The 25,585-nt window shown below is 51.1% G+C and overlaps 2 protein-coding genes and 2 long non-coding RNA genes across 5 annotated transcripts; 2 read left to right on the top strand and 2 right to left on the bottom strand.

Annotated features, from left to right (window-relative positions):
* Positions 1-1,113: 1,113 nt before the first annotated feature.
* On the bottom strand, positions 1,114-4,466 carry LOC311609563. 2 transcript variants are annotated; one of them, XR_014783438.1, is made up of 4 exons: positions 4,292-4,466; positions 2,578-2,793; positions 2,049-2,118; positions 1,114-1,897 (listed from the first exon to the last, which is right to left on the bottom strand). It is a non-coding gene; the product is annotated as an uncharacterized lncRNA (long non-coding RNA). The 2 variants fall into 2 exon arrangements; XR_014783439.1 differs by lacking the exon at positions 4,292-4,466 and having other exon boundaries at positions 2,578-3,089.
* A 103-nt stretch (positions 4,467-4,569) lies between these two features.
* Positions 4,570-12,331, top strand: HOXC13 (homeobox C13). Its single transcript, XM_084747846.1, has 2 exons — positions 4,570-5,385; positions 10,723-12,331. The coding sequence occupies exons 1-2, from the start codon at positions 4,653-4,655 to the stop codon at positions 10,977-10,979; spliced, it is 990 nt and encodes a 329-aa protein (XP_084603972.1). The 5' UTR covers positions 4,570-4,652; the 3' UTR covers positions 10,980-12,331.
* LOC311578125 lies at positions 6,150-11,430 on the bottom strand. The gene is made up of 4 exons (XR_014772772.1): positions 11,291-11,430; positions 10,682-10,903; positions 8,943-9,189; positions 6,150-7,045 (listed from the first exon to the last, which is right to left on the bottom strand). It is a non-coding gene; the product is annotated as an uncharacterized lncRNA (long non-coding RNA).
* Positions 12,332-20,047: 7,716 nt separating the features above from the next.
* HOXC12 (homeobox C12) lies at positions 20,048-24,043 on the top strand. The gene is made up of 2 exons (XM_084803173.1): positions 20,048-20,697; positions 21,495-24,043. Exons 1-2 carry the CDS (start codon positions 20,094-20,096, stop codon positions 21,731-21,733), a joined length of 843 nt encoding a protein of 280 aa, XP_084659299.1. The 5' UTR covers positions 20,048-20,093; the 3' UTR covers positions 21,734-24,043.
* The last annotated feature ends 1,542 nt before the right edge of the window (positions 24,044-25,585 follow it).

The raw sequence follows: 25,585 nt of genomic DNA, 5'->3' as shown, positions 1-25,585 counted from the left end.
AAGGCAAGTTTGAGTCAAGTAAGATCCGTAAACAAAGAGCAAAGTGGAGCCTCCCTCAGCCACCCCTGGTCCCAGCTCCCCTCAAACTGGCAGCCAAGGGAGGGTTACAGAGAATAAAATGGAAGATGCCAAGAAGGCAGCTGCTGTCCAGGAGGTGAGTTCCCGGGCTGGGAGGAAAAGTCCACTGGTCCTTCTCTGATGCTAGGCTCTAAGTGTGGAAAGATAACGGTAGAGCAGGTTCCAGAGGGATCCAGAGTCTGGAATGTGGCATATGTGCGGATACACTCTTCAGCCACCTCATCCTTTCAGGAGGAGGAAGAGAAGGGACCTGGAGGTCACAGGAGCGCCAAGTTTAGCTCCTTTTCTTCCTTTCCTTGTCAACATCACCCTTTGCAGCCTACCGTGAATTTCTTCCCAGTGTATGGGTCTCCCCTTTCACACACACCCTCATGAATGCCCCTTCGTAATCCTTTTCTGAGCCCCTAACCTCTTCCTTAATCTTAAACATCCCCTTCTTGCCTGGGTAGCTCAGACCCTATGTTTTCTATCCTCCACAGCCAGGACCCTGGACAGGAAAAACAACCCCAGCAAGTGATGTGAGCCTTATAGTGTTCCAAATCTGGGCCAGAATCCAGACCCCATGGTGATGAGGCTCTTTGTTCTCAGACGGACTCAACCAACCCCCTCCTGTTAAAAAAAAAACTGGACTTCCTCACCCCCCAGGAAAGAATTCCAGAGTTTCAAGCATAACCCTTACCAATACGGAGGAGCCAGAAAAGGGAAGCAAATTGGAAAATCGCCCTATGCTTAATTTCCAGAGGAAGAAATCTCAGCATTGAATAAGACACACAACTTCACTTCTCCCTAGCCTGAACTGAAACTAAGTCCAGCCCTCCTCACGGTGGGTCATACTTGCTTTCTCCTGCTGCAAACGTGCTGTAAGGTTACATCTCTGACTTTGCCCTTGATGCTGGTGGCCAGAAATGTAATCCCACCCCAACCTAACCTCAGAAAGACACTGCAGACCGGACCACCTGCCATTCTGTTTTCCTTGGTGATGCTTTTGTAAGTAGAATGTGAGAAATATGTGAACTGGGTGTGTATACAAACAAGTAAACGACAAACTCTGACCTTTATTTGCAGAGGATTTACACAAAGAGCTTGTGTCTTCACGAACATATCCAGCCTGTGCCCACAGAGATCCGTGCAAACAGTGCACATACATATCAGCCCACACACCTAAACCCACAGGCTAGTGCTGGGTACACACACACACACACACACACACACACACACACACACACACACACGCACACACAATTTCCAATGAAAAAACCACGTTAAGCGGAGAGAACTTAGCTGGCAACTTGATTCACCGGAGGACGCTGAGAGCAGAATGGTTCACACAGTTGTCGCTTTGAGAAAGCATCCCGGAATCAGCTGGGCCCTCTCCCAGTTTTCCTTCAGTACACTTAAATGATTCCATCTTTTTTCCTAAGTGAACAGCTTCGCTTCTGTTTTGTGTTTTTTTTTCCCCTCTAAACTTCATCCTGGGCCAATTCACACCACACAATCCTTGAAGTGGGGCGTTTGAGGTACGGCGAAATGGGGGAGGGGGCGCACGGGTGAGCGTTTCAACGGGAGGTTGTAGAGCCTGGGATTCTGGGGCGAGGATCGCCTCCGAAATAAAATGTAATTACTACATTTCCAGTGATGCGTATTCTCCTGGAGTGGTTAATTTGATTTTGCTTGTGTCTCAGCGAGATACATATTTTTTTTCGGGGGTGGGTGGGGAAGCTACCCCACGCTTAAAGTTAATTAACCAGCAAGGCTTTACTTTCGAAGATCCGCAGACAGGCTCTTCTTTTGCGCGCTTTCTTTTGTGATCCCTGTGGGCCTAAGGGAACATGCATGGATGGAAGGTCTAGGGGAACCAACTAAAGGGAATGTGAAGATTTCCCAGCCACTCTCAACCAACGTTCTTAACCAGGACTTTCCCCTCTGGGCGTCTCCCCACAACCTCCCCCCCCATGGCTTTGGGGGCTTACATCTTCAGCCGCAAGGAAGACTTTGTTTCCCTCTGTCTTCTTCCCGCTAAATTTTAGCAGAACAGTGCCCCTAATAAATGGAATTGTAAAGTTGCCGGGTTAATTAAATCTATATCTCATTGCAATAGGAATAGTTAATGCCCTTATATAAACCTGGAAGAGAATATGCCATTAATTTTATTTATTGTGGGGCCTCCCTTCACCTAGATCCTTCCTTCTCCCGAGTTCTGCCCTCTACTCTCAAAGGCTGGAGAAGTGCCTTTGGGTATCAGAACTGAGCCTGGTATTTAGGCCTCTTCGCCAAGGGAGCTCCCAGGAATGGGAAAGGCTCTTTTCCCCTTCTCAAGGGGGGCACAGCACCTCACAGGAGGAGGAACAACCTCTATCACCTACTGCTAAGAAAACTCACACCACCACCCCCATCTCGCCACCTACCCCTCTCAGCCAGCCTTAGGCAAGGGGGCCAAGTTCACAGGACCCAGTCTAGGCTTGGCCTGGGCCTTGTTTGTTCTCCTTGTTGTTTGTTTACCTTGACCTTGGACTCCAACAGCAGGGTAGCCAGTTTTCCAGCGGGGAGGGGGCTCTCAGAGAGACCCCTCTGCTTACTCTCCCCAACATTTTCCTCAACATTGATAAGCTGGCCTGCTTTCAAGCTCCCTTCGTTTGCTTTTTTTCTTCTTGCTGCCATCCCAGGGTGTAGCCTGCTTTCAGAACTCTGAGGAGACACTTCTTGACGAAGACCTTGCTGATAAAAAAAAAATTCTTCATTTCTTGTCCTAGCTCACCAAGGCCTGGGGCGCTCAACCTTCATAGAGCATCCTTCTCCCCTCTGAGATCTTGGCCCCCCCCAACTCCAACATTCGCCTCCAATTGAGGAGTGGGTTGGCCCTGGTAGGTGCTCAGTGTTGGCAGCCTGTGCAAACACCACCACCCAGCACCAGCATTTAAAACTTGTGGCAGAGGGAAGAAAGAGGGAGACACCGCAGCCCTCTCTCTTCCTCTTTATTATTATTTTTTCCTGCCCTCTTGCTCTTTATTGCCTCTTCTCCTCAGGGAGGGGTGTGTGTGAAAGGGAGCTTGGTGCAATTCCATGGAGATGGCCCTCTGCAAAGGGGTGACTCTACTGAGGCCCTAACCAGTGTTGGGGGGGCGGGGTAGAAAGAAAGTGGGTGTTATTAAAATTAGAAAAACGGTGATAATTTTTTTTAAAATAGAAGACAGTTTAGGATCTAAGTACTCTTCTTGAACGAGAGTGGCCCCGAAAGAAAGCTGTGGGAACAAGAATAAAGCTGCTCGGACATGAGATCTGCCTGGCTCCTTAGGGTTCATCATCGGCACCAGCCCGCGCCGCTGAGGGTGGAGGGGCCTTGTGCTCTCGGGGTACCCAAGAGTTGCACCTGTCTGAAGCCCCTTAGGTTCTTGCCCACTTTCCACACTTCCTTTTGTGCACCCAAGCGACTATGGCTCTTGCAAGAATCCAGGGCTTTCCCTTTGCTCAGCCAGAACCCCCTTCTCTGTTTCCTTGGCGGTGGGAGTGGGGGCTCTCACTCCGGTATTTCTTTTGCATGCTGATATAAGCCATCTCTCCTACTGTCCCTCCATTTCTCTCCCCCCCCCTCTCTCTAGTTTTCCTCTGCTTCTCGCTGAGAGAATATTCCATAACTTCTCTCCTTTCCCCACTCTGGGGTGAAGTCTGCATTTGGAGAAATCATATCTCCCAACCACGTCTGATACCAGAGAGAGCCTTTTTCCAGACAAATTGGGGCTCAGGGGAAAGCGGCTGCAGTCGGTCGCAGTTTGAAACTCTGGTTTCTGCATCAAAGGCTGACTGAAAGGCATGGTGAGGTTCTCGCCCACTGCCCACCGTGAGCTGGAGCGCAGCCTGCCACAACTGGAGCCTTCCTGACTATTTTCTAGATGATGATGATGATGACGACGACCACGACGACGACGAAGACGATGATGATTGTACCTTAATATTTACTAAAACTCCACATTTGCCTCCATTCTCAGCTCCAAGCCCCAATTTAGATACTTGGTAGTCAAAGCCATCGGCTTGAGAACCCGATCTCTCCGGCTCACACCGTGAGCCTAGGGGGAGGAGCCCAGGAACCATCCTCTACTCCCTAGGTCCCTTTGCGTCGGCCTAATTCAGCCTCTCTGCACCCCCCCTCCCTTAACAAGGCTTGCCTAGGGGGCGTTTTTCCCGTCCCTTTAAGTCTCCCAACTCTCCCCTCCTTTACCTCTCAAGAGAGCCAATCAACAAAGTCTTCATTTCTTTCCGCCCCGCCCCACCTCCCGGGGAGGGAACCCCTGGAGACCCAGACCTAGCATCACGTGAGGCGGCTGTGGTCACGTGGGAACCAGGGGCGTGCTGAGGAGAGGAGGGCGGGAGCAGGCGGATTTCTTAATGAAGTGTGCCCGCATGCGTAGTGGGAATGCGGCGGAGGGAGGGGGGGAAGCACCGTAGGGAGGAGGAGGGGAGGAGTGGAGAAGGGAGGGAGGAGGGATTGGGGGGGGGGGAGGGAAAAAGGGAGCGAGGTGTCTCCCTAGCTCGCTGCCTCTGGCAAGTGGAGTTTTTAAAAAGCTGGAGCAGATCATGTCATGACGACTTCGCTGCTCCTGCACCCGCGCTGGCCGGAGAGCCTTATGTACGTCTATGAGGACAGCGCGGCGGAGAGCGGCAGCGGCGGCGGCGGCGGGGGAGGCGGTGGCGCGGGCGGCGCGGGGGGCGGCTGCAGCGGAGCGAGCCCCGGCAAAGCCCCGACCATGGACGGGCTGGGCGGCAGCTGCCCGGCCAGCCACTGCCGCGACCTGCTACCGCACCCGGTGTTGGGACGCCCGCCTGCTCCTCTGGGCGCCCCTCAGGGCGCCGTCTACACGGACATCCCAGCCCCGGAGGCGGCGCGCCAATGCGCCCCACCGCCGGCGCCCCCCACTTCGTCCAGCGCCACCCTGGGCTACGGCTACCCATTCGGGGGCAGCTATTACGGCTGCCGCCTGTCGCACAACGTGAACCTGCAGCAAAAGCCTTGCGCCTATCATCCGGGTGACAAGTACCCGGAGCCGTCGGGTGCCTTGCCTGGCGACGACCTGTCCTCCAGAGCCAAGGAGTTCGCCTTCTACCCCAGCTTCGCCAGCTCCTACCAGGCAATGCCCGGCTACCTGGACGTGTCGGTGGTGCCCGGGATCAGCGGGCACCCGGAGCCGCGTCACGACGCGCTCATCCCTGTCGAAGGCTACCAGCACTGGGCTCTTTCCAACGGCTGGGACAGTCAGGTGTACTGCTCCAAGGAGCAGTCTCAGTCCGCCCACCTCTGGAAGTCTCCCTTCCCAGGTAAGGAAGGGGCCTGAACGGCGCCGCTGCCGCCGCCGCCAGGGACCCCTCCCCGCCCTGCCTGCCCCGCGGCTCCGCGCCCCAGCCACCCCCGCCGTCTGGCCCCGGCGCGCCGGCTCGGCTGGGCTGTCGATGGAGCCGGCCGGGCGAGCTGTGCTGAGGAATGCGTTGGGGAAGAAATCTGCTCCGACACGTTCCCCGGAGCTGCCGGGTCGAGAGTGAAGCAATCAGAGGCGCCCGAGCGCCGGCTCGGCTCTGGTCGGAAGCTCGCCGCCTCCTCCCCCTGCCCGTTCCAGCCGCTCTCAGGGATCCTGGCCCCTAAACTTGCTTCCGGCCAGGAATGGCTTGGGGTCGGACCTCTAGTGCCTTGAAACCTAGTAAAAACCCTCCACCCAGTGGATAGTTGGGGCTTGAGGGAAGGATAAGAGGACCTTGACCCTGCCCGATTTACAGGATCTGTCAGCCACCAGATGCTATAGCATTAAAATAGGGATCTAATTTGCCAAAGCAAATGTACAATGGTTTTTCTTTTCTTTTTAAATTTGACCATGGATGTTCTTTAAGAGAACAGAAGAGCTAAGATCTATCTCTGTCGAGGGAGTGTAAGATTTGCGTCCTTTCCTGGAATGCAAAATTTTCTTTGCTGCTTTGGTACACAGTTTTAACCCCGTGAATCCACTGCCACATCCTTCAAGTGAGAGTTAGTTGCCAGCATTCTAGTCAGAGAAAGGGGGGGGGGTCTAAGATGAGGGGCGGGCGGGAGAGGCAGGCCTGTGCTGTGGTCCCGGGGTCCAGGCCACAGCCTGGAAATGCCTGGCTCTTGTCTGGCTGTGTATGCAAGAAGAGCTCACTCCTGTACTGTTCCTTTGAGGCTGTCTCTCAAAAGGAAAGGATTCTGTAACTCACCCCCCCCACCTCCCCAGAGGAGAAAGACCACCCCAGATTTCCCAAAACTGTATTAGAACCTTTGGGTTCCACTCTAATCTGAGAGATTAGGCTTTGGGGGGAGGTCTAGAAAAGTCTGCGCTCCCTGTACAGAGCTCAGTGGGAGAGAACCCTCTCTTCTGTTGGCTCCAAAGATCCTTGGGAGTCCACAGAAGCCTAATCTGTCTCCCAGGAAGAGCCCCCTAGCCTCCCGCGCGAGAGAGACCTGGGGATTTTTAACCCTAAAACCTCTTAAGGGTGGGCCTGAGATTCCTCTGCACCCGGGATTGGGCGCAGAGGGAGATGGAGAGGGATCACAGTGAGTGATGTTACAGAGTGTAGCAAAAAAAACCGTCCTGACAGACAGTATGAGGTCAGTACCAGAGCCAGACCAACACAAGCATAGCCGTGGTGCGATGGTGTCATACATGCAGCACCATCTCTGCATTGACTGTAAGTTTGTTATACAATACAATTTTATCAATTAGTGTGAAGCACAGACCGATACATTTCTATAAGACAGGCTGTTCATAGGTAGGCATTCCATAATACATTTATAAACGTAAAGGAACAGGCTGCCCTTCTGTTCTCCGTTCTCTGGCTCACAAACAGAAGGCTTCTTGGATGAGGGTCCAGCAGAAATCTTTATGGTGGTGGAACTGATGGGCCATGCTAAGAGGGTCAGTGGGCTGAGAATCTGGTGCCCACCTTGCTCACTATAGATAGGATCCCAGGCCTGGAGGGGGGAAAAAAACCACAAACATTTTCAGAATGAAGAGCTGTACCCAAAACAGCTGCTGGAGCTTCCCTGTAATGGGCGTGCGGGTCGTGTAGTGGGTTGGAGGGAAGCTCAGAATTATCTTTGAGAAAAAACAAACAAACAAACAAACAAACAAACAAACATCTTAAAGATTCCCAGAAACAAAAGTAACAGTGGGGGGTGGAGGGAAGGCTCTGCTAAAAAGAAACAGTTTTATTTCACAGCATCCTAGAGAAAGATATCATATATATATGTATATATATATATATTCCAGTTGAGATTTTAATACACTTGCAAATTACAACATGGATATAAAACCCAGTGTGCCTTGCTGCTCTGGGCTCTTGCTCCCCCATGTAGAAATAGATTCTGCCTGGTGTGTCTCAGTGCCTGGAGAGGTCCAAGAGAGAGGCAGATGAAAAAGAAATTATCTTCAGACACCCTCCATCTTTCTACCCACACAGGTCTTTTAGAAGTAGTGAGATTTTCAGATAACTCTGTCTATGCAATTGTGGTTCCTTCAGCAACATCTAGCCGTAAACACCACTGTCTCTCTTCACTGCCTCTGGCTCTGAGAAACCTCACCTATGGTAGTCTGGGCTGGTGTGGAAGGTGCAGGCAATTGTTCAGGAAGATCTAGATAATTAGAGCTGTGAGGAGTTGTGGCTTCTTTCTCCCAATTATACAGACCCCTGCTTCACTGTTCTGCCACACACACACACACACACACACACACACACACACACACACACTGTGGTGAATGTAGACAGCTTTCTTTTTTCATCAAGAAAGGCAGAAAATCACAGAAAAGAATTAGATGGAGAGTAGAGACAGTTTTGAGATAGGTAGGTAGGTAGGCAGATAGCTAGCTGCTAGCACAAAACAAAAGAATCAACAAAAACTGGGGTTTTGGAGTCCACACTAAAAGTCTGTATTGGCAAAGCCTTTGCCTTTGGGTTGAAAAGAGCCACTAGCTGGACCGCTTAGTCCTCAAATCCCACACCCTACTAATGAAGTGGGCAGACTTTGGGGCTCCCTATACAGAGGCCTCTCAGCTCCCAAACACAGCGATGCCACAACATTGTTTTCGTTTTTACTTGCTTCTCATAGGTGCTGGTCAGATATAATTGCGTGAATTATACGATTAGGTGTGATATGATAAACCTAAGACCAGACAGATAGGAACTATGTGATTAGGTAGGGATGAATTGATTGGTCTAGGTGGTCTGGAGAGACACTGGGAAAGGGGACACTGAGACACTTATGGCCAAGTCCCCACCCTAGACAGCCTAGACACAGCTCAAAGTCTAAGCGACCAGATGATCTCCCATCCCTAAAGCCCACTGCCTTTCTAGCCAGAACAGCAGACAATGGAAGGTGCGCCTTTGAGAAGGAAAGACAGGGAGCTAAGCAACCTGCTGTTCAGTTTGATCCAAGAAAGCCTTGGTGAAGTCAAGACGTGACATCCAGGGGGTGTGGGGCAGTTTAGAGCAGTTATCTACCTTTTAACCAGATGTTTTTAGGGCCTAATGATTAAATTTCATTAGATATTTAGATTTGATGTTTAGGGAGCTACTGAAGTAGAAGTTTGGGGTTTTGTTTTTTGTTTTTTGTTTGTTTGTTTTAAATAGGAACCACTATCTGGTCCATCCAGAAGCTGCTATATGTCACTCTGCCCTAAAGCGGCACAGGCGCCAGGTGCCGGGTTCCATTTTGGCCCTTACTGTGGCTTTGTGTGAAAAGTTGGGAGTGTCTAGGTTCTAATTCTGTCATTTAGGTCACTTTCCCTACTCTGAACCTCTGATTTCTGACATGGTAAAATATGTTTAATAAAACACCACTGAAGAGATGCCGGAGGTGTAGGGGGACTCACCCTCTGCATTTTCAGTCTTGTCCCAGAATCATCACCAGTTTCTTTTCTTTTTCTTTCTTTCTTTCTTTTTTCTTTTCTCCCTGAGACAGGGTTTCTCTGTGTAGCCTTAGCTGTCGTAGACTCCATTTGTAGACCAGGTTGGCCTTGAACTCACAGAGATCCACCTGCCTCTGCCTCCCCGAGTGCTGGGATTTACAGACTTGTGCCGGCACATCCAGCTCATCAGTTTCTTAAACTATGGTTCCATCTATTATAAGAGTAAAAGAAATTGAAAGATGAGTTCTTTAAAATTTTGTCTTACACACACACACAAAATTTTTTTTCTTTTTAACTTTGCAGATTATATCTGCTAAACTAAAGTTGATTTTTCTCCCAAATTAAGGGAAAAATTTCTTGGCTTATTTACACAGAGAAACATTGCTAAGTTGAGTAATTTTCCTGAAAAATTGTCACCATGAAAGCAGTCAGAACAGGCCACTGGAACCTTTTTGCCATTTTCTTCCTGGGCACTTTATTTCTCTCAGCATTGTGACCCCCGGCCCCCCCCCCTGCCTCCACTTCCTGTATAGTGTCCCCTGGGTCTCTAAGAGAGGGAGCATTCTCACTAGGAATAGCAGTGTAGGGTAGATGCTTGTAGGGTGGCCTTCGTGCTGGGGCTATGTCTAATACTTTCAAAAAAGGAGCACAGGATGGAGGAGGAAACCTCGGATGTATTCAGGGTCTACCTGAAGTCCTACAATGACATGGGAAACAGCGAGGGCTGAGCTAGTCACCGAAGCGCCCTTGTCCCACCACCACGGCCTTTCACTGACAGCAGTGCAGGTGGAGAGTGACATGTTATTTTGAATTCTTGTGAAATGCTCTAAGCCTGAAGAAACTGAAAAAGTAGTGGCCCGAGACTGCAAATGTAGAGCTTAGGACACCTGGCATGCAGAAAAATTCTTTTATCCTTGGAAGAGCAGAGAAAGGAAGGTCGGAACAGAATTTGTTCCTTTTGGTGAAACCTGCCTATAGACTTCCTCCTATGAGGGAACCTCCTCTGATGGGGAGCTGGTTCCCTTCTTCCTTGGATGGTGTTAGGTGATTCACAACACTGGAATCCCTTTTCTAAGTGACTGGTCCCCAAGCAGTCTGGTTTCATCTAATAGTTTCTTCTCTGGGTTGGTAGATCAGATCCATTAGTGCAAAGCTAGACTCTCAAGGACCCACTTGATTGTCTGTGCCCCTGTAGCTGACACCCTAGCTGCCATGCACTCCTCAAACATATAATTTAAGTTCTACCCTGACAAAGGGGAGGCTACAGGGTGTAGGGACCCTATTGTGCTAACTGCAGGATGAAGCAGGAGGGGGACTTGGAAGCACCGATTTAAGGGTCCAAGGTTTATAATAAAGGGTGTTGTGCAGAGCCATAGTGGAGGCAAAGGAAAGAAATCAATATTACAGATCTTCTGTTTAATTTTTAATGACATTTTATCATGAAATTTTTTTTGCACTCTGATTTTCTTTTTAAAACAAACGTCTTATAATATTATCTTGACCGCTGAGGGGCTTATTTTAGCCCCTTCCCTTAAGGTTTGTGTCCAAAAGGCCTCACCTTCTCCATAACCTTACTGACAACGGAAGTACTTAGACAGAGGATAAGGCACTATCTGGTGAGTTTAGTCCCTGAGGCCACTGCGCCTGGAGGCCGCCCTCGCAGCCCAGCCGCCACCCGCCACCGGGGGCCTCTGGCTGCCCACCTCACTTGCTCCTGCCTGCCTTCTCTCTCTCCCCCTCGCAGACGTGGTTCCCCTACAGCCCGAAGTGAGCAGCTACCGGCGCGGGCGCAAGAAGCGTGTGCCCTACACCAAGGTGCAGCTGAAGGAGCTGGAGAAGGAGTACGCGGCCAGCAAGTTCATCACCAAAGAGAAGCGCCGGCGCATCTCAGCCACCACGAACCTCTCGGAGCGCCAGGTCACCATCTGGTTCCAGAACCGGCGCGTGAAAGAGAAGAAGGTGGTCAGCAAATCGAAAGCGCCTCATCTCCACTCCACCTGACCGCCCGCCCGCCCCGTCTATTTATGTCGCCGCTTTGTACCATAATGGAATGGAATCCACCCGAAGGACCAGTGCAGACCACTATTTAATCTTACCGAGAAAGAGGAACAGCGCGCTGAGCTCTGCCTTACCCTACACCCCATCCCACCCCTAATCGTACCCCCCCACCAGATGGTACCCACTCAGCACCCGCAGCTGTAGAGGTGGGTTCGGATAGGGTGCGGGAGGAAACTGCTGGCCTCTACACCCCTGGCCTTCGTGGCTTGTCCCACTAGAAAGCTGAGAGGTCGGGAGAGCCCAGTCATTCCTACCAAAGCAGGACTGGGGTGATTCCAAATGACTCAGTTCTTGTCTCTTTCTGTGCCTCAGCTTGTGGAAGACCCTCCTTCCGGGGCGCATGGGCACAGGATCTGAGGAACTCTTTTTCTTTCTTTCTTTCTTTCTTTCTTTCTTTCTTTCTTTCTTTCTTTCTATTCCCCCTTTCTACTGTCATTCCTGTACTCCATAAGCAAGGCTTAAGTCGTGTTAGTATTGATGATAATCCTTAGGGCCGGGCAATGTGATTCAAGTTCAGATGATGCTTGGAGCTTGTAGACTTTCTTCTCTTCTTCTTCTTCTTCTTCTTCTTCTTCTTCTTCTTCTTCTTCTTCTTCTTCTTCCTCTTCCTCTTCCTCCTCCTCCTCCTCCCCCCCCTCCTGTCTGTCTCAACAAAAGCTGGAGTTGGTGCAGCTCCTAGCCACATTCTGACCCAGAAATGATTTCCCGGGAGGCACCTTTGACCCCATTGCCTCCCTGCTTTGCACTCTCAATCCTGTGGAAATCCAAGAAGGACAAAAAACTCCAGCCACAACGCCTCTCTCTCTCTTACTGAGGTTGGGAATTAGGCCAGGGTTAGAATCAGAACTTTTTATAAACATCTTTAAAGGAGTGGAGGGTGGGTCCCTCAGAAGATCTCCAGTTATGTCGCCACATAAGCAAAAACAGATCGCAGAGAGACCACACTTTCCTTTTTACTGGTTTCCTGATGGCAGCTTGAGGAACTGATCAAGGAGGCTGAAATAATTGGCCCTGGATAAATCAGCTAATGTAGACATGCTGCCTGATTTCTCCCTCCTCAAAAGCCAACTTGGTGCTGTGGGGGCCCCCTCACCTCCTCCCTTCCACTGGCTCATTACAAAACAGTATTCTTTTGAAATACCCATCTGAAATATGCTCTCTCTCTCTCTCTTTTTTTAATGTTGTGTATCTGTACATAGTGTTGTGATGTCTGGATGACAATGTATTGAATGCAAAGAAGAAAAAGTCCACAAACTTGTTTTTAAAATAAAATATCTTTTTGGTTTTGGCCTTGATTTTATTGCTCAGGTTCCTTCTGAAGCCTTTCTTTCCTGGCTCTTCGGGGCTAGGCTACAGTGGTTCAACGGAGTCAGGCAGCGCCAGGGAAAAAGACAACAATACAACGAGCACTTACAACAGTAGAGCCCCCCCCCCAACTTACATTTCTCTCCCATAAAGTTTGGGAGCCACTTGGATTCTATTTAGACAAGAGAAGTTCCCACCTTCATATGCAATTTAGATGAATTTATATCTCGAGAGGGAAAGATGTGGTCTGCTGCTGAAAAAGCCTGAAGTGCGTAAGAAAAGTCCACTGTTTAATAATTTGCAGGTAGGTCGATGGCAGAGCTCTAATTTAGCATGTTCAAGGCCCTGGGTTTGCTTGCGAACAATTTCAGTGTGTGTTGGGGGTGGGGGCGGTGTCCTGGTTCTAGGAGTTAGGAAGGTAGCATCTTGGCTGAGAGATGACTGGAGCAATGGCGGTAACAGTAGTAGAAGTGGTAAGTAGCTCCTCCTGGGCGCCTGGGGTTGGGGTGTAGAGTCTGACAGGGGCCGCTTGGAGCTCAGCTTTCCAAGGCTGCGCTCTCTTCTTTGTCCCTCAACCTAAGCAGAGGAGTCTGAGTGCCAGGGTCCCTCAAATTCCTAAGAACCCTTGTCTCGCAGGAGATCTGGAGCCTGTGTAGATGCTGCCACTAATTTGTTTTGCTTGTCGCAGTCTGTGCCTATCTCCCTATCTGGTCGAGTTAATGAGATCGTTAAGTTGTCAGGTTAAAAGACTTTTAAAAAGCAATATAGCCTAAAACAATGTTATCTCAGATTAAATCTTTACTGCAGCAATTTTTATTTATATATGATTTTTTTTTTCTCTCTCCTGAGACACAGAAAGACTGGAGGCATCAGGTTGGAAATCAGTTCTCCTGACTCCCTTTTCTTGATGGGGCCAAAGCATTTAATTTTTAATATAAATAAATGGTTTGGGGACACACACACACACACACACACACACACACACACACACACACACACACAGAGCTGAGAGACAAAGAGCCTGAAGAATTCAGAATTCACCTTCCATGGAATCTGTGCTACTGAATCCACTGCCAGTCCTGTTCTGTGCTCAACTCTGGGCTGACCATAGAGAACCACACACTGGGCAGTGGAGATTTGAATGGGGATAGATGAATCTCCCAAAAGCAAGAGTCACTATTAATTTTATTTCCCTTTCTCTCCCCACCAATAATCTCAGTATCTCTTCAAAAGCCCCCAGACCTCTCCCAAGACAAAAAGAGTTGTTTAGACAGAGAAAGGAAACTTTCTAGATCAATTGGATCCTCCCATAACACTCTGTAGACTCAATGAAAGCCAGGGACTTTGTGGTTAAAGATAATTTTAGAGTTCTCCCAGGGAGCCCTCTACTTCTACATACAAACTTACAAAAATCTTAGCTTGTGAGGTCCTGCTCTACCTGGGTTGAGGTAGAAGGACTGATCGAGCTTAGGAGTTCAGGATCCAGCTAAGCAACATAATTAGATGACCCTTTCACTTGGAAAAATGAAGTCTTCCTATGAAGAAGGAACCCTCCCAAAGCTCTCAGAAGCTAATGAGAAAAGGAGAAGCCTTGAGGACACACTAGGCCACTGGGAAGGCAGGCAAAGTCTTGCATGCATTCTGTGTGGCCAGTGTGCCCAGGGCTCTTTGTATTTTCAAACGCTCAACCAGATATTTCAAATTGATTTTTGAGGATTATAACACCTGGATTAACTTTAGAAATACACCTCTAATCAGAGTAAATAAGTATTATATAAAGCTGTGTGACCTTGTGTTCTAGGGAGGCATCTATGGCTCTTTCCTTCTCTCAAAGGATAAAACTATCACTGGCAATATGTGTGCACTCCTGTGCCCTTGAGCAGAGGAGAGTGTCTCCCTGAGTGTTGCTAGTGCACTCATCTCAAGCTGTAGATTAATTTCCTATTTACTAAGACATACCAAAGCAATCTTCCTCTTCAAGGACAGCCTCCTAAGGTTTTGGTTGGAGTAAGGTCGGTGCAGGTAAAAAGTAAGGGCACCAGCGGGTGGCAAGCAAAGGGCTGTGAACTCAGAGCTTTCCTCCTTGGAAACGGAAGCACCAGTTCTCACAATTTCACACAGCTCCCCAGCTTCTCCAAGCCCCAAACGCCCTAGGCGCCTACTGGGGTCTCGTAGTATTCTCCTTTGAGGGTCACTTTGCCATAGTGCCAGCTAGGACTTGGGTTGAGTCTTTTGGTGTTAGAAGAGAAAGTCCTTTTTCTACTCACATCACCCCATCTAGGATGATGGGCCAGCGTCAGGGACCCACCCGAGAGAACAAGGCCAGCAACCCTCTCAGCAGGTCCCTGCACGACAGCTTGGAAGATCGTCTTCTCCTGATCCACTGCGGGGCGGGCGGCTAAGTCAGCAGTGGGGACCGGGGTGATGGATAACCACGCATCGCATTGTCATCTCTGTGCAAGGCCCTCTTGTTGGAGCTAGGGTCCCTGTAGCTGGAGCAGCCCCCTCTGTCTATCCTTCATGTTCAAATGAGAATTCTCCCACTCAGATCCTGCCTGGGTCCTGGCATGGTTATCAGAGCACACCTTCAAGAAAACTCCAAAAGCAGATGTGTCTATGAGATGTATGGTGATGGGGAGTTAAGGGGCCCTGGGGAGCGAGGGGCTTCTGGGAGGAGGGGGGGGCGAGCTTTTTCACAACCAACCAGACTCTTCCTCTTTTAGCCTTGACCGTGACTAGGTCTTTCTGACCTTGACATCACAAGATCATGGGGAAAGGAGGGTAGGTGGGGGAGGGTGGAAAAGGCCTTGATCTTCCGGTGGCCAGAAAAAGGGAGGGCCGCTTGCCCGTAGACACGCCGCCCCTCTTCCCGCCAGAGCTCTCCGCCTCTGTTTACACACAGAGGAGGTGTCGTCTCCAGTCTAGACAGGGGCGCTAATAACGCCCATAAAAGGCGGCCTCTCCAGAGAGGCTCGGGTAACTCTGCTCCTGATCGCCTGCCGCCTACTATCTCCCTCCGCCTCTCGGGCCCCGCCCCTCAGATACCTTGCCCGAGCCCGTGGGCAGCCTTGCGGTAGGGGGTGGGGGGGAATTCAGAAGGTTTCTAGAGGCTGATAACCCCTGCCCCTCGCTCTTCTGAGCCTCTTCAGTCTCCAAAGGTAAGTGGACCCCTGCGCTCCCAGCCCAGCGACTCTGGCGGCGTCCGGGGGCGGGGCGGGGGGGGGGGACGGAGGAGGGAAGGTGTAACCGAAAATTCTCTAACCACCCGCAACCTCCTAGGCTTACTGCTCCAATCTGAAACGTACCCCTCTCAGGACTAGGGCGCTGGGATTTTAGAAACAGCTGAGTACCTGGGTTTGCCAGAACCTAAGCACATCTGCGTTCTCTCCAGCGCTGATCCTAGCTGGTGGACACTATCAAGGACAAAGGGCCCAGGCTGAGGAAAGAGCGCACTCGGGAGTAGTGCTCCCAGCCCCTCCCCGACCCGGCTTTGAGGTGCAGGAGACCAGGCCCGCCCAAGGCTCTTCCCTAGTCACAGTAGCAGTGGGTGTGGCATTTATAAGCATTTAAAAAAAAAAACTTAGTCCCCACACCTTTCCTGACACTCAGTAATTCACTAGGCGAGGAGATCCTCTGCTGGTGGAGGGGGAAAATGTCAGAGTTGACAGTCTATTTAACTGTTAGCACTACAGGAAAACCTCAGAGGGGGAAAAAGAGAGAAGAAGTCTCTCTCAAAGAGAGACCTGATGTTCACGATGGGACGTCTTCGACACCTCCCAGCTTTCCGAGTGATGAGGAGCCTTAGCCTGAAATCCTTCGTGAGCTTCCAGGGCTAATCTAAGCCTATTTCAAGGCTTCAGATCCCTAGAAAGCAGCACGGAGCAGGCTATCTCCCAATTTGACGCTTTGGTTTAGGGCACTTGCAGGACTGGTGGAGGCCAGATGGACCAGTGAAGGGTCCAATTAGGAGAGAAAGAGCCCTCCCTCTACCCTATGCCTTAGCCTTGTCTGAATGTCAAAAACGTCCACCCCAAGCCTGAAGAGTCCCAAAGGGACCAGGCTTGAAGGGGAGGGGGGCAGTGTGTGGAGAGAGGCCCTTTCTAGCTATTATTTTTCTTCTCCTTAAAAAGAGCCTCCTGCTTACATCCCTCACAGGGTCCTGTCCCCCCTCCTCCCCCCGCCTCATTTGCATTCGCAGTGAGCCCCTTTCGGCAAACTAGGCAGTGACCTTGAACTGAGTCTCATGGCCTCAGCTCACCAAAGAGAAGTCAAAAGCTAACTAAAGAATTCTCAGTTTAGGATTAGCAGAGGAACCCAACTGCAGCCGCATCACAGCCGCTTTGCCAGGGCCACCGATCCTTCGGAGATTTTATATTAATTTCGGTCAGGCCCCGCAGCAGTAGAGGCCCAAGATATGGCGGGGGAGGGGGTAGTGGGGTGGGGTGGGGGATTGAGGTAAAGAGGAGGTGTGGGGAGGTAGAGAGAAGTCCTGAAGGAGGCTGGCTGCCTTTCGTGGGTCTTTACTGGGGGGATACCTTGGACTATATATCCTTGTCTTTAGCTATAACCCCTGAGTTAATGAATGGCCGAGTCTGACCAGCTGTGGGAGGGAGCCAGTGGCCCAGCAGACATGTTCCCCTTTTGAGCCTCATCATTTGGTGAGAGTTCCGAAGCATCAATTGTTCACTGTTGACAGAGATGATGATTTTGCGTATGGGCAGCGAAGTGCCGGCGGATTAAAGCAGACTAAGTGCAGCTGCCTAAAGCCTTGGGGTGCCAGAACCCTCCTGTCGTCCCCCCCTTGTCCCGCCCCACTTAGCCTCAACTGCTCTTGGGGAACAGCTCTTGATGGGCTGGATTTATAGTTGAAGCTTTGCACCTTAGCCTCCTTCCGGTCCTGGGCATCCAGGTTGGGAGTGGTGTTTTTGTCTGAGCTCGGTTCAGAAACCAAGCGGCTAAACTGCGTGCTGCCAGTTTACCTACAAGCATACAGAGCCATCCTGGTGCTCCTGCGGGGGTGGGTTGGTGGGGGAGACTGGAGTCTTGGGTTGCCTCGGTCCTCAGAGCGGCCCTGAAACATAACTTTACAGTAAATCTTGGAGAGCAGCAATCTAGAGAGAGGGATTTTGCTAAGGGTGGTATGCGGCTCTCCTTGACAGAAATTGGCATGTTTGCACAGAAGGAAGAGGGTTTTGCACGTGGGTTTGCGTGCCAAGCTTGGAATCCGGAGAAAATGGTTTTGTCAGGGCCAAATCAGGCTGGGAGAATGCATGTCTGAAAAAGGAACCCTCTCATCTTATTCTCATTTGCCCCCGCGTTGCCTCTGCCGCCCTGTGGCGGCCGCTTGAGCGCTCTGACCCAGGAGGGCAGCGAGAAATGCCCAGGGCCTGAGGTTTTTGAGCTGTGAAAAGAAGGGGGGAAGCTAAGCCTTCCTCTTGGGGGTCTCTTTTCATGGAGATTAGCATTGTCTGAAGGGAAACTGTTGTAATGGGGAGAAGATTCCACTCAACAAAGCCCAGCGACTATCGGCGAAGCCGGCTCGGCATCCCTCACACTAACAATAGCTGCAGCACGGAGGCCTGCAAAGCCTGGGCGTCGACCTCGCTGCCAAGCTTAGTGTTCTGATCGAAATCTGCAACAGTGGGATCATATCCCCTTTCTTTATCTTTATGACCAAAATGATCCAGAGATTTTTTTTAACTGGATGTTCACGTTCGTTTGCAATCAATGCGTCTTGAAAGTGGAGAAATAAATGAAATTCGGAGGTGCTGTGACATGCTATATATAGCTGATGGATATTCTGCAGCCTTACAGCCCCTTAATCAAACACACACACACACACACACACACACACACACACACACACACAGGCACGCACGCACAAGCGGTCTCTTTTTGCTTCCGAGAAGGTTGACTGTAGAGGCTGGCATCCCACCGGCTGGACCTCGGGGGTTCCAGCATGGGTCAGGCGCTGGGCGGACTCCTAGGGCGGATGGGACTGAGTAGGCTGCCAAGCAGGCTGGGGCGGGGGGAAGTGAGAAGCGGCCGAGCGGGGCGAGGGGCGGGCGCCAAGCTGCGGGCTGCTAGCTGCACGGGGCAGGGCGGCGCCCGCGGGGACACATTTCTGTCGGAGTGAACAGCTATGGTTTGGGATATGAAATCGCTCCGGGAGCGGCGGAATTCGAAGAATCTGCGTTTCTTTCTGCCGCGTCCTGTAAAGGAGAGAGGCGGGAGAGAGAGAAGAGGGAAAAGAGGGTCTTCTGCAATTCTGTCTCTTTTGTAGCTTCCCAATTATTTAATTTTCACCTACATTCGCTCATAGTCTCTCTCTCTCTCTCTCTCTCTCTCTCTCTCTCTCTCTCTCTCTCTCTCTCTCTCTCTCTGTGTGTGTGTGTGTGTGTGTGTGTGTATCTAATTCTCTGGAAAAAAATCCTTTTAACATGTATATGTTGTCTAACTATTTATGCAACCTTGGACAACTTAAGCTCAAAATAATCAAGAGATGAGAGTGTTTCTCTGCTATAACCCAAATAAAATGCCTTTGAGCTGGCTTTTCTCTTCATGGGCCGTTTGGTGGCCCAGTTGAGATCTCAGTGTGGACTTGGAGATATTCATTAGAGTCAACAGCCAGCACTAGGTTCCCAGCTTCCCTAGAAGGAGAAACCATAAATATAGTTTTGAATCCTCAACAGGATACTTCTTGGGGGGGGGGTGTTTCCCTCACTCTTGTCCCACCTCAGAAGGCAACCCACCTCTGGCCTCTGTGCCACTCCATACTGGCTCCATCAGCCAGCCTGCAGGTTGTGGGACGATCTCCTTTGCTGTAGCAATAGGCAGACTTTCAGGCCAGCCACTTTCTGCTGAGGGCTGACAACCTCCTGTCACAAAGGTCGGTCCCTAGAAGTCAAGGCCGAAAAGTAGTTCAAGCCACCGCCAGATTTTCAAGAGCAGGCAAGCGGATCCAGAGTGAGCTCAGTAGCCTCATCTGCTCTTCTCTCTGCCTTTGGTCCCTCCTCTACCGGTGAGTGGAGGTGTCAGGGCTACAGAAGAGAGCATTATCAATCCCCTTAAGCCTTTCTTGAGCGAAAGAACCTCAAACATCTATTCACATCCTAAGGAAAAAAAGATGATGGTGAGACCGCAGCAGTGCTGGCAGGGCTGGGAAACCTGTTCTCACCCCCACTTCGCCTCTACTGTAAATAAACCCCGAGCCAAAGGGCTCATCCGTCTCCTTAAACAGCCAGTAAACTTTATATGACACAATATCTAATAGTAATTTATTGGGGAGATATTGTAAATTCCAACGGTTTTAGTTAATAAAGGAGCTAATTAAAGAGGGACGGGCTGTACTTGGCCAGCTGTTGGTGATAAGATAATACATCTGGGGGGTGCGGGGTGCAGAGTGCAGAGGTGTGTATGTGCGAGTATTTTGGGGTTGGTTTTTTTTTCCCCCGCCCCGCGTCGAGCGATCGCTTCCCCGTCTGCGTTAAGTTTTTATATGATTTTTTAAAAACCAGAATCCAACGAATAAATCTGTTCCTGCCTTTCGCTCCCCCTTACCCCCACCCAGGGTTGGGGAAGGGGGAAGTTTGAGTTGCTGCGGGGGAATGTGGGGGGGTCGGTTGTCCCCACCCCTCCCCTTGGTGGTAGCGCCCACGTGAGTAAGGCGGCCAATGGGTGGCTGGTGCAGGTTTAACTATGTTTAATGTCAGATAGCAATAAAGTAGAAGCTGCCGGTCGGGCCCCGCGGAAATGGGCGAGCATAATCTCCTGAATCCTGGGTTTGTGGGGCCGCTGGTGAACATCCATACGGGAGACACCTTCTACTTCCCCAACTTCCGCGCGTCAGGCGCGCAACTCCCGGGGCTACCTTCGCTGTCTTACCCACGCCGCGACAACGTGTGCTCGCTACCCTGGCCGTCAGCCGAGCCGTGCAATGGCTACCCGCAGCCCTATCTCGGCAGCCCGGTGTCTCTCAACCCGCCTTTCGGCCGCACGTGCGAGCTGGCTCGCATGGAGGATAGCAAAGGGTACTACCGAGAGCCCTGCGCTGAGGGCGGCAGCGGGGGCCTAAAGCGGGAGGAGCGCGGGCGCGAACCCGGAGCAGGACCCGGGGCAGCGCTGCTGCAGCTGGAGCCGTCGGGGCCGCCTGCGCTCGGCTTCAAGTACGACTACACCGCAGGCGGCGGCGGTGGCGACGGCAGCACGGGACCCCCCCATGACCCACCCTCGTGCCAGTCACTGGAATCTGACTCCAGTTCGTCCTTACTCAACGAGAGCAACAAGGGCGCCAGCGCTGGCGACCCTGGCTCTCTGGTATCGCCGTTGAACCCAGGTGGCGGGCTCTCAGCCAGCGGTAAGGACCCCAGCCCACTTGTGAGGCTTACTCTGACAGGACGTCTTGCCAGTGTGGGCAGGGGAGGCCAGAGCTGCCTGGGGGTAACAGAATGTGTGTAGTGAGCTAGGGCTTCTTTTTAAAAGAAGTGTGGGGGGGGGCCTATAAACATGTAAATATCCCCATAAAAGAACTCGAGAGATTTCCTTTTTCAGTCCGAGTGGCTGTAGGGGGCAGGGAGCTCCAGAGAACGAAAATTCAGGCTCTGACTGGGACTTCCCCAAGCCTGGGGGTAAAGAGGTAGAGAAGGAGGGTTCGTTCCTATTTTCCTGGGCGCCTTCCCTTCTGCTTAGCCATAGGCCTCCATTACTTGCATTTCTTATTTTAAGAAACACTACAGGATTTACTTTTCACCACCCGCCCATTTCTTTTCTAACTGATGAGATCTGGTAGTCCCAGTGGTTAAGAGGACCAAGCCAGGAAATTTTGATGGTGATGATGATGGTGGTGGTGATGACTATGGTGAAGAAACACGAGTTTGGAAGAAGCGAGGGGCTAGGGATGTAGAAAAGCTGTGGTTACTGCTGTGGGAGGTAGGGTTGAGGCATGGAGTGAAAACGGAGGGGGGGAGGAATTGATGAGACGATGGATTGGTGAGGATGGTCTGGCTAAAGGTTTTCAGGACACCTCGAAATGAGAAGGGAAGGGGATGATCGGTCTGGGTGTGGGCCAGGGTGAGAGGGTCTGGGAAAGGGTCCAGGGCACTGAGCTAGTCATCCCCGATCCTCTGGCCAACCCTGCGGTTCATCTCCACCCAGGCGCGCCCTGGTACCCGATCCACAGCCGCTCTCGAAAGAAGCGCAAGCCGTATTCGAAGTTGCAGCTGGCTGAGCTGGAAGGCGAGTTTCTGGTCAACGAGTTCATCACACGCCAGCGTCGGAGGGAACTCTCGGACCGCTTGAATCTTAGTGACCAGCAGGTCAAGATTTGGTTCCAGAACCGGAGAATGAAAAAGAAAAGACTTCTGCTGAGAGAGCAAGCTCTCTCCTTCTTTTAGGGGGGCAGGACACGCGTGCTAGCCCCAGACTGAGCTTGCCTTGGTGGAGCATGAGGGGGCGCAGCCTGGGACACGTCCCGCTTACAACGGTCCCAGGCCTTCTGGCAGGCCCTCCCTGGACGTCGCCTGTCTGTTTTGTTCGTGGTTCCCTCCCCCCACCCCAACACACACACACACACACACACACACACACACACACACACCCCCAGCAGGCTTTGCGGGTCCCTGAGAGAAGGGAATAAACCGAGCCAGAGAAGGCAGCAGCTGGGGAGAGAGCAGGGCAGGCTAGGACACTGTGCAGGGTGGTTTATTTGAGGCAGGACTGGAGCTGCTGTGCCTCACGGGGAGGTTATGGGAAAGCAGCGGCCCAGACACATATACACACCCTCCTCCACTTCCCTTTCTGGTCTTAAGTCTCTATCCTTGGAAGCGCAGACAAGATTGATAGTGGAGCCAAGGTGCCCAAACACATAACCAGTGGAGTTGTGAGTTGAGAGATGTGAGCTCTGTCCAGTGGACAGAGTTGAGGGCGAGGATGGAGTGCTGTGGCAGGCTTGGCGGAAGCTAGGAACCAAGGAGGCGGGTAAGGCCCAGAGTCTGCCCACGTCAGGGTCCTCCAGCCTGAGCACTGGATTGGCTGAAGTGCTTGCATTTGACAGACTACCCTGCAGAAAAATAGACTAAACAGCTTTAGATCCTCTCCAGGACAGTTCTAGAAAAGTTTGAAGGCCCTCAGCCCGCTGCTAACCTCCCCAGCCCGTCCCAGGCAAACATAGCTTACAGGTGTGCTAACCACTTTCCCGTCATTTATGCAACTGCAGATTGGAAGCGGCAAACTGGGGGGAGCTGAGAACCAAACTCACATAGAAACAGGTTCATCTAGCCACCCCCAGAGACCCCCACCTCGCCCAAAGAGGTGGGTTGCCGAGAGAGCGCCATTGATTGGCAGGGTGCGTTTCCGGCACCTACAGCAGCGGACCGGCTGGTTTTCTCTTCCCGCTGGCGTTCACGGTCACGGCCGGCCGACCGGAGGCTGGACCGGCGTAATTTACGAGGCAGGAGGAGAATCTGCCCTTAAAGGGACTACGGGAAGCGGAGGCCCAGCTCAACCCGTTCCCAGGCTTTGGTGACAATGAAGAAGGGGGCGCTGCAGTTCCCCACTCAACTCCTTTCTATCCCCTACCCGCCCCCGCCCCCCCAAACACCACCCTTTGTCTCAGGATCTGCAGCCTCCGCCTCCCAGGCGCTAGCCTCAGAGTGTTGGGGCCCGAAGCTGACGAGGGAGGGGCTCATCCCCAGATCCAGTTGGAGGCTAAAGGCAAAGGCTTTTTACCCACAGATCCTTTCAGCCTCAGGCCCCAGCCCGAGGCTGCCTGTCTCTGGAAAGAACAACCCAGATAACTCACCAGCCATCCTGCACCCTGTTTTTACTCTTTTCCGCACGAGCCCACCAGCTAGCTTCCCATCTGCTGTCTCACTGCTGTGAAAACAGGGTTGAGAAGCAGAAGACTGACGGGGCTCAGTGCAACCTGGGCAGTGTGAAACCCACCGAGGCGAGGAGTCTTCTGGCTCTTCAGGGGCAAAGCCGCAGATTATAGTGCTCTCCCAGTAGCACATGGCTTCAAGTTTGTTTACAGGGTTGTGCAGAGACACAAGCAAATGTATATGTGCATAGCCAAGCCCACCAAACTGTTGGGTCCAAACCCTCTCCCTACTACACTTGCAAGCAGGCAGCTGCTTGGTTGCTCCATTTGGCTCAACAGAGAGGAGATACAATCACATGCCTTGATCCTCCGTTGGGCGCCTGACACATCTCACCATGGACTACACACATTCATCCGTGTTCAAGTTCCCAGAAAGCATCTCTACTCCAGCTTGCCCACACAACCGCCCCTGTGCTGGCCGTGGGCATGGAGCACCACCCTTGCCCCTGTCTGTAACCCCTTGTGCAGCTCTTCCAGTGACCGGTGAGCTCTCCGTTCAAGCTCCACCGCTCTGATTTGATTCCTAAAGCCTGGTAGGAAAGAGACTAGAACACTTCAAAAGGAAGGGGACAAAGTTATGCAATATTCTCTTTCCTTTGCTTTAAACTTGACTTCTGTGAGCTTCTTTGTCAATGTCTGTCTTGTTGGTTGTGTCCGTCTCTGGTACCTACTGTAGTTCCTGTGGTATTTCTTACCTCCCTTCCCAGATCTGTGTAGTGTATTCCCCTATCCAAGCATCTGTCTTTAGCACGTTTTCTCTTTATATAGTCCTTGTACAGAGCTGCGTCATCATGTTAATATTAGTAATTAAAACATGGATGTATGATGTTGTGATGTTTTTAGAACCATTTCTAAAACTGGGTCCCCCACATATAGGCTCCTCTTCCCAGAAAGAGCAGGAGCCCCCCCCTCCAGTCCTTAGCTATTTATTTTATTTTCTCTAGTTCAGGTGAATGATAAAAATAATAAATGTATAATAATAAAGAAAGAGCACTTGCATGGGTAACAAAAATATATGACCAACCAGGATCTGTTGATGAGCTGCCATATCTAGTCCCAAGCAATTACTGGCAGGAAGAAAAATTGGGGGGGGGTAGACTGGGGAAGGAGAGAGGGGAGAGCTCTGAAGAGTCACTGGGCTGTAAAAATTAATGTGGACAGCTCAGAGGAAGGGAAACTGCCTTCAGAAAGAAGGTCTGCATCTCTTCACTGCAGGAACTGAAAGGAGCAGAGCTGGGCAAGGGAGCAGTGCGAGTGCCAATGGGGGGGGCGGATCTGGTGACTAACGACCATCGGTCATTTCAAATCTGGTAGCTTCACTCTGAGAAGATATTTTGTGCACTGTGAAATAACTAGGCAGGGGGGACAAAAGACCTCTAAAGCTTTTTTTTTTTTTTTTTTTTTTTTTTTTTTTTTAAATAATCTTCATTCCTTGAAGCTGGCAAACCCTCTCAAGAGCCAGGGCCAGACTCAAAGCAATGTCGTTCCTGCCCACAAGCAGCAGCCACCCAATTCTTCCTGCTCTAAGAAATGCCTTTTGGGCACTTGAAGCTGCCTCTTGCTCTCCCGCCGGTTACTCTTTCTCAGTTGTCTTGGGAGTCTCCTCCAAATTCTTCCATCTTCTTTCCAGGCCAAGAATAGAGGGTCCCCCAGTGGAGTCAACCTCTAGGCCTGAAATCTCTCTCCATCTCTTTCCTTATGACCCTAACCAGAGAAAGTAGCACATTTAAACCAAACCCTACTCTTCCTTTACTCCTAATTCCCAACTCCCGTGTACAGCGTGGGTACAGCGGGAAGGAGACCTAAAGCTTTGGGTTGCTCAGATAACCCCCCCCCCAAAGTACAGGGGAACCCAGGCAAGAGCTGGGGGAAGGACTGATGGCTACTTCTGGGTCTGAAGCCCAAATGAATCTAGTCAGTGACTGCCTGTTTCTTGTGATATGTCTTATCTACACAGGAAGGCCCAAAAGAGGAAGAACTTCTGGCCTAAAATAGGAGATGGGGCCGTTATGGAGACCAAGAGTAGTAACTGGTCTTTAATTTATTCCCTTGACATATTCCCAGACACTTCCAATATGAAATAGAGGGCACCTTGTTGCATGGTGGCTATCCCTGATTCAATAAACTGAGGAAATTAATGAAGGGAAAAAAAACACACTACAGCCCTCTTCTCAAACTGAGAAGAAACACTTGGGCTTCTGTGTAGGTGGGGATTACATCAATGTACATCTGTCTAGTTTAAGCTCCAAAGTCTAATTTACTCCAATTTTTAAGACGAGGCATCTTGTGCCTGTAACTGTGGAGAGAGGGGGAGGGAAAGGGGGAATCATTTTAATAATCTAGGTAGGAAAATAATCGGTCGGTATGT

Source organism: Acomys minous (assembly GCF_964271855.1).
Source record: "Acomys minous genome assembly, chromosome: 12".
NCBI classification, from domain to species: domain Eukaryota; kingdom Metazoa; phylum Chordata; class Mammalia; order Rodentia; family Muridae; genus Acomys; species Acomys minous.
The sequence above is the reverse complement of the archived record's forward strand: the minus strand, read 5'-3'. Positions and strand labels throughout refer to the sequence as shown.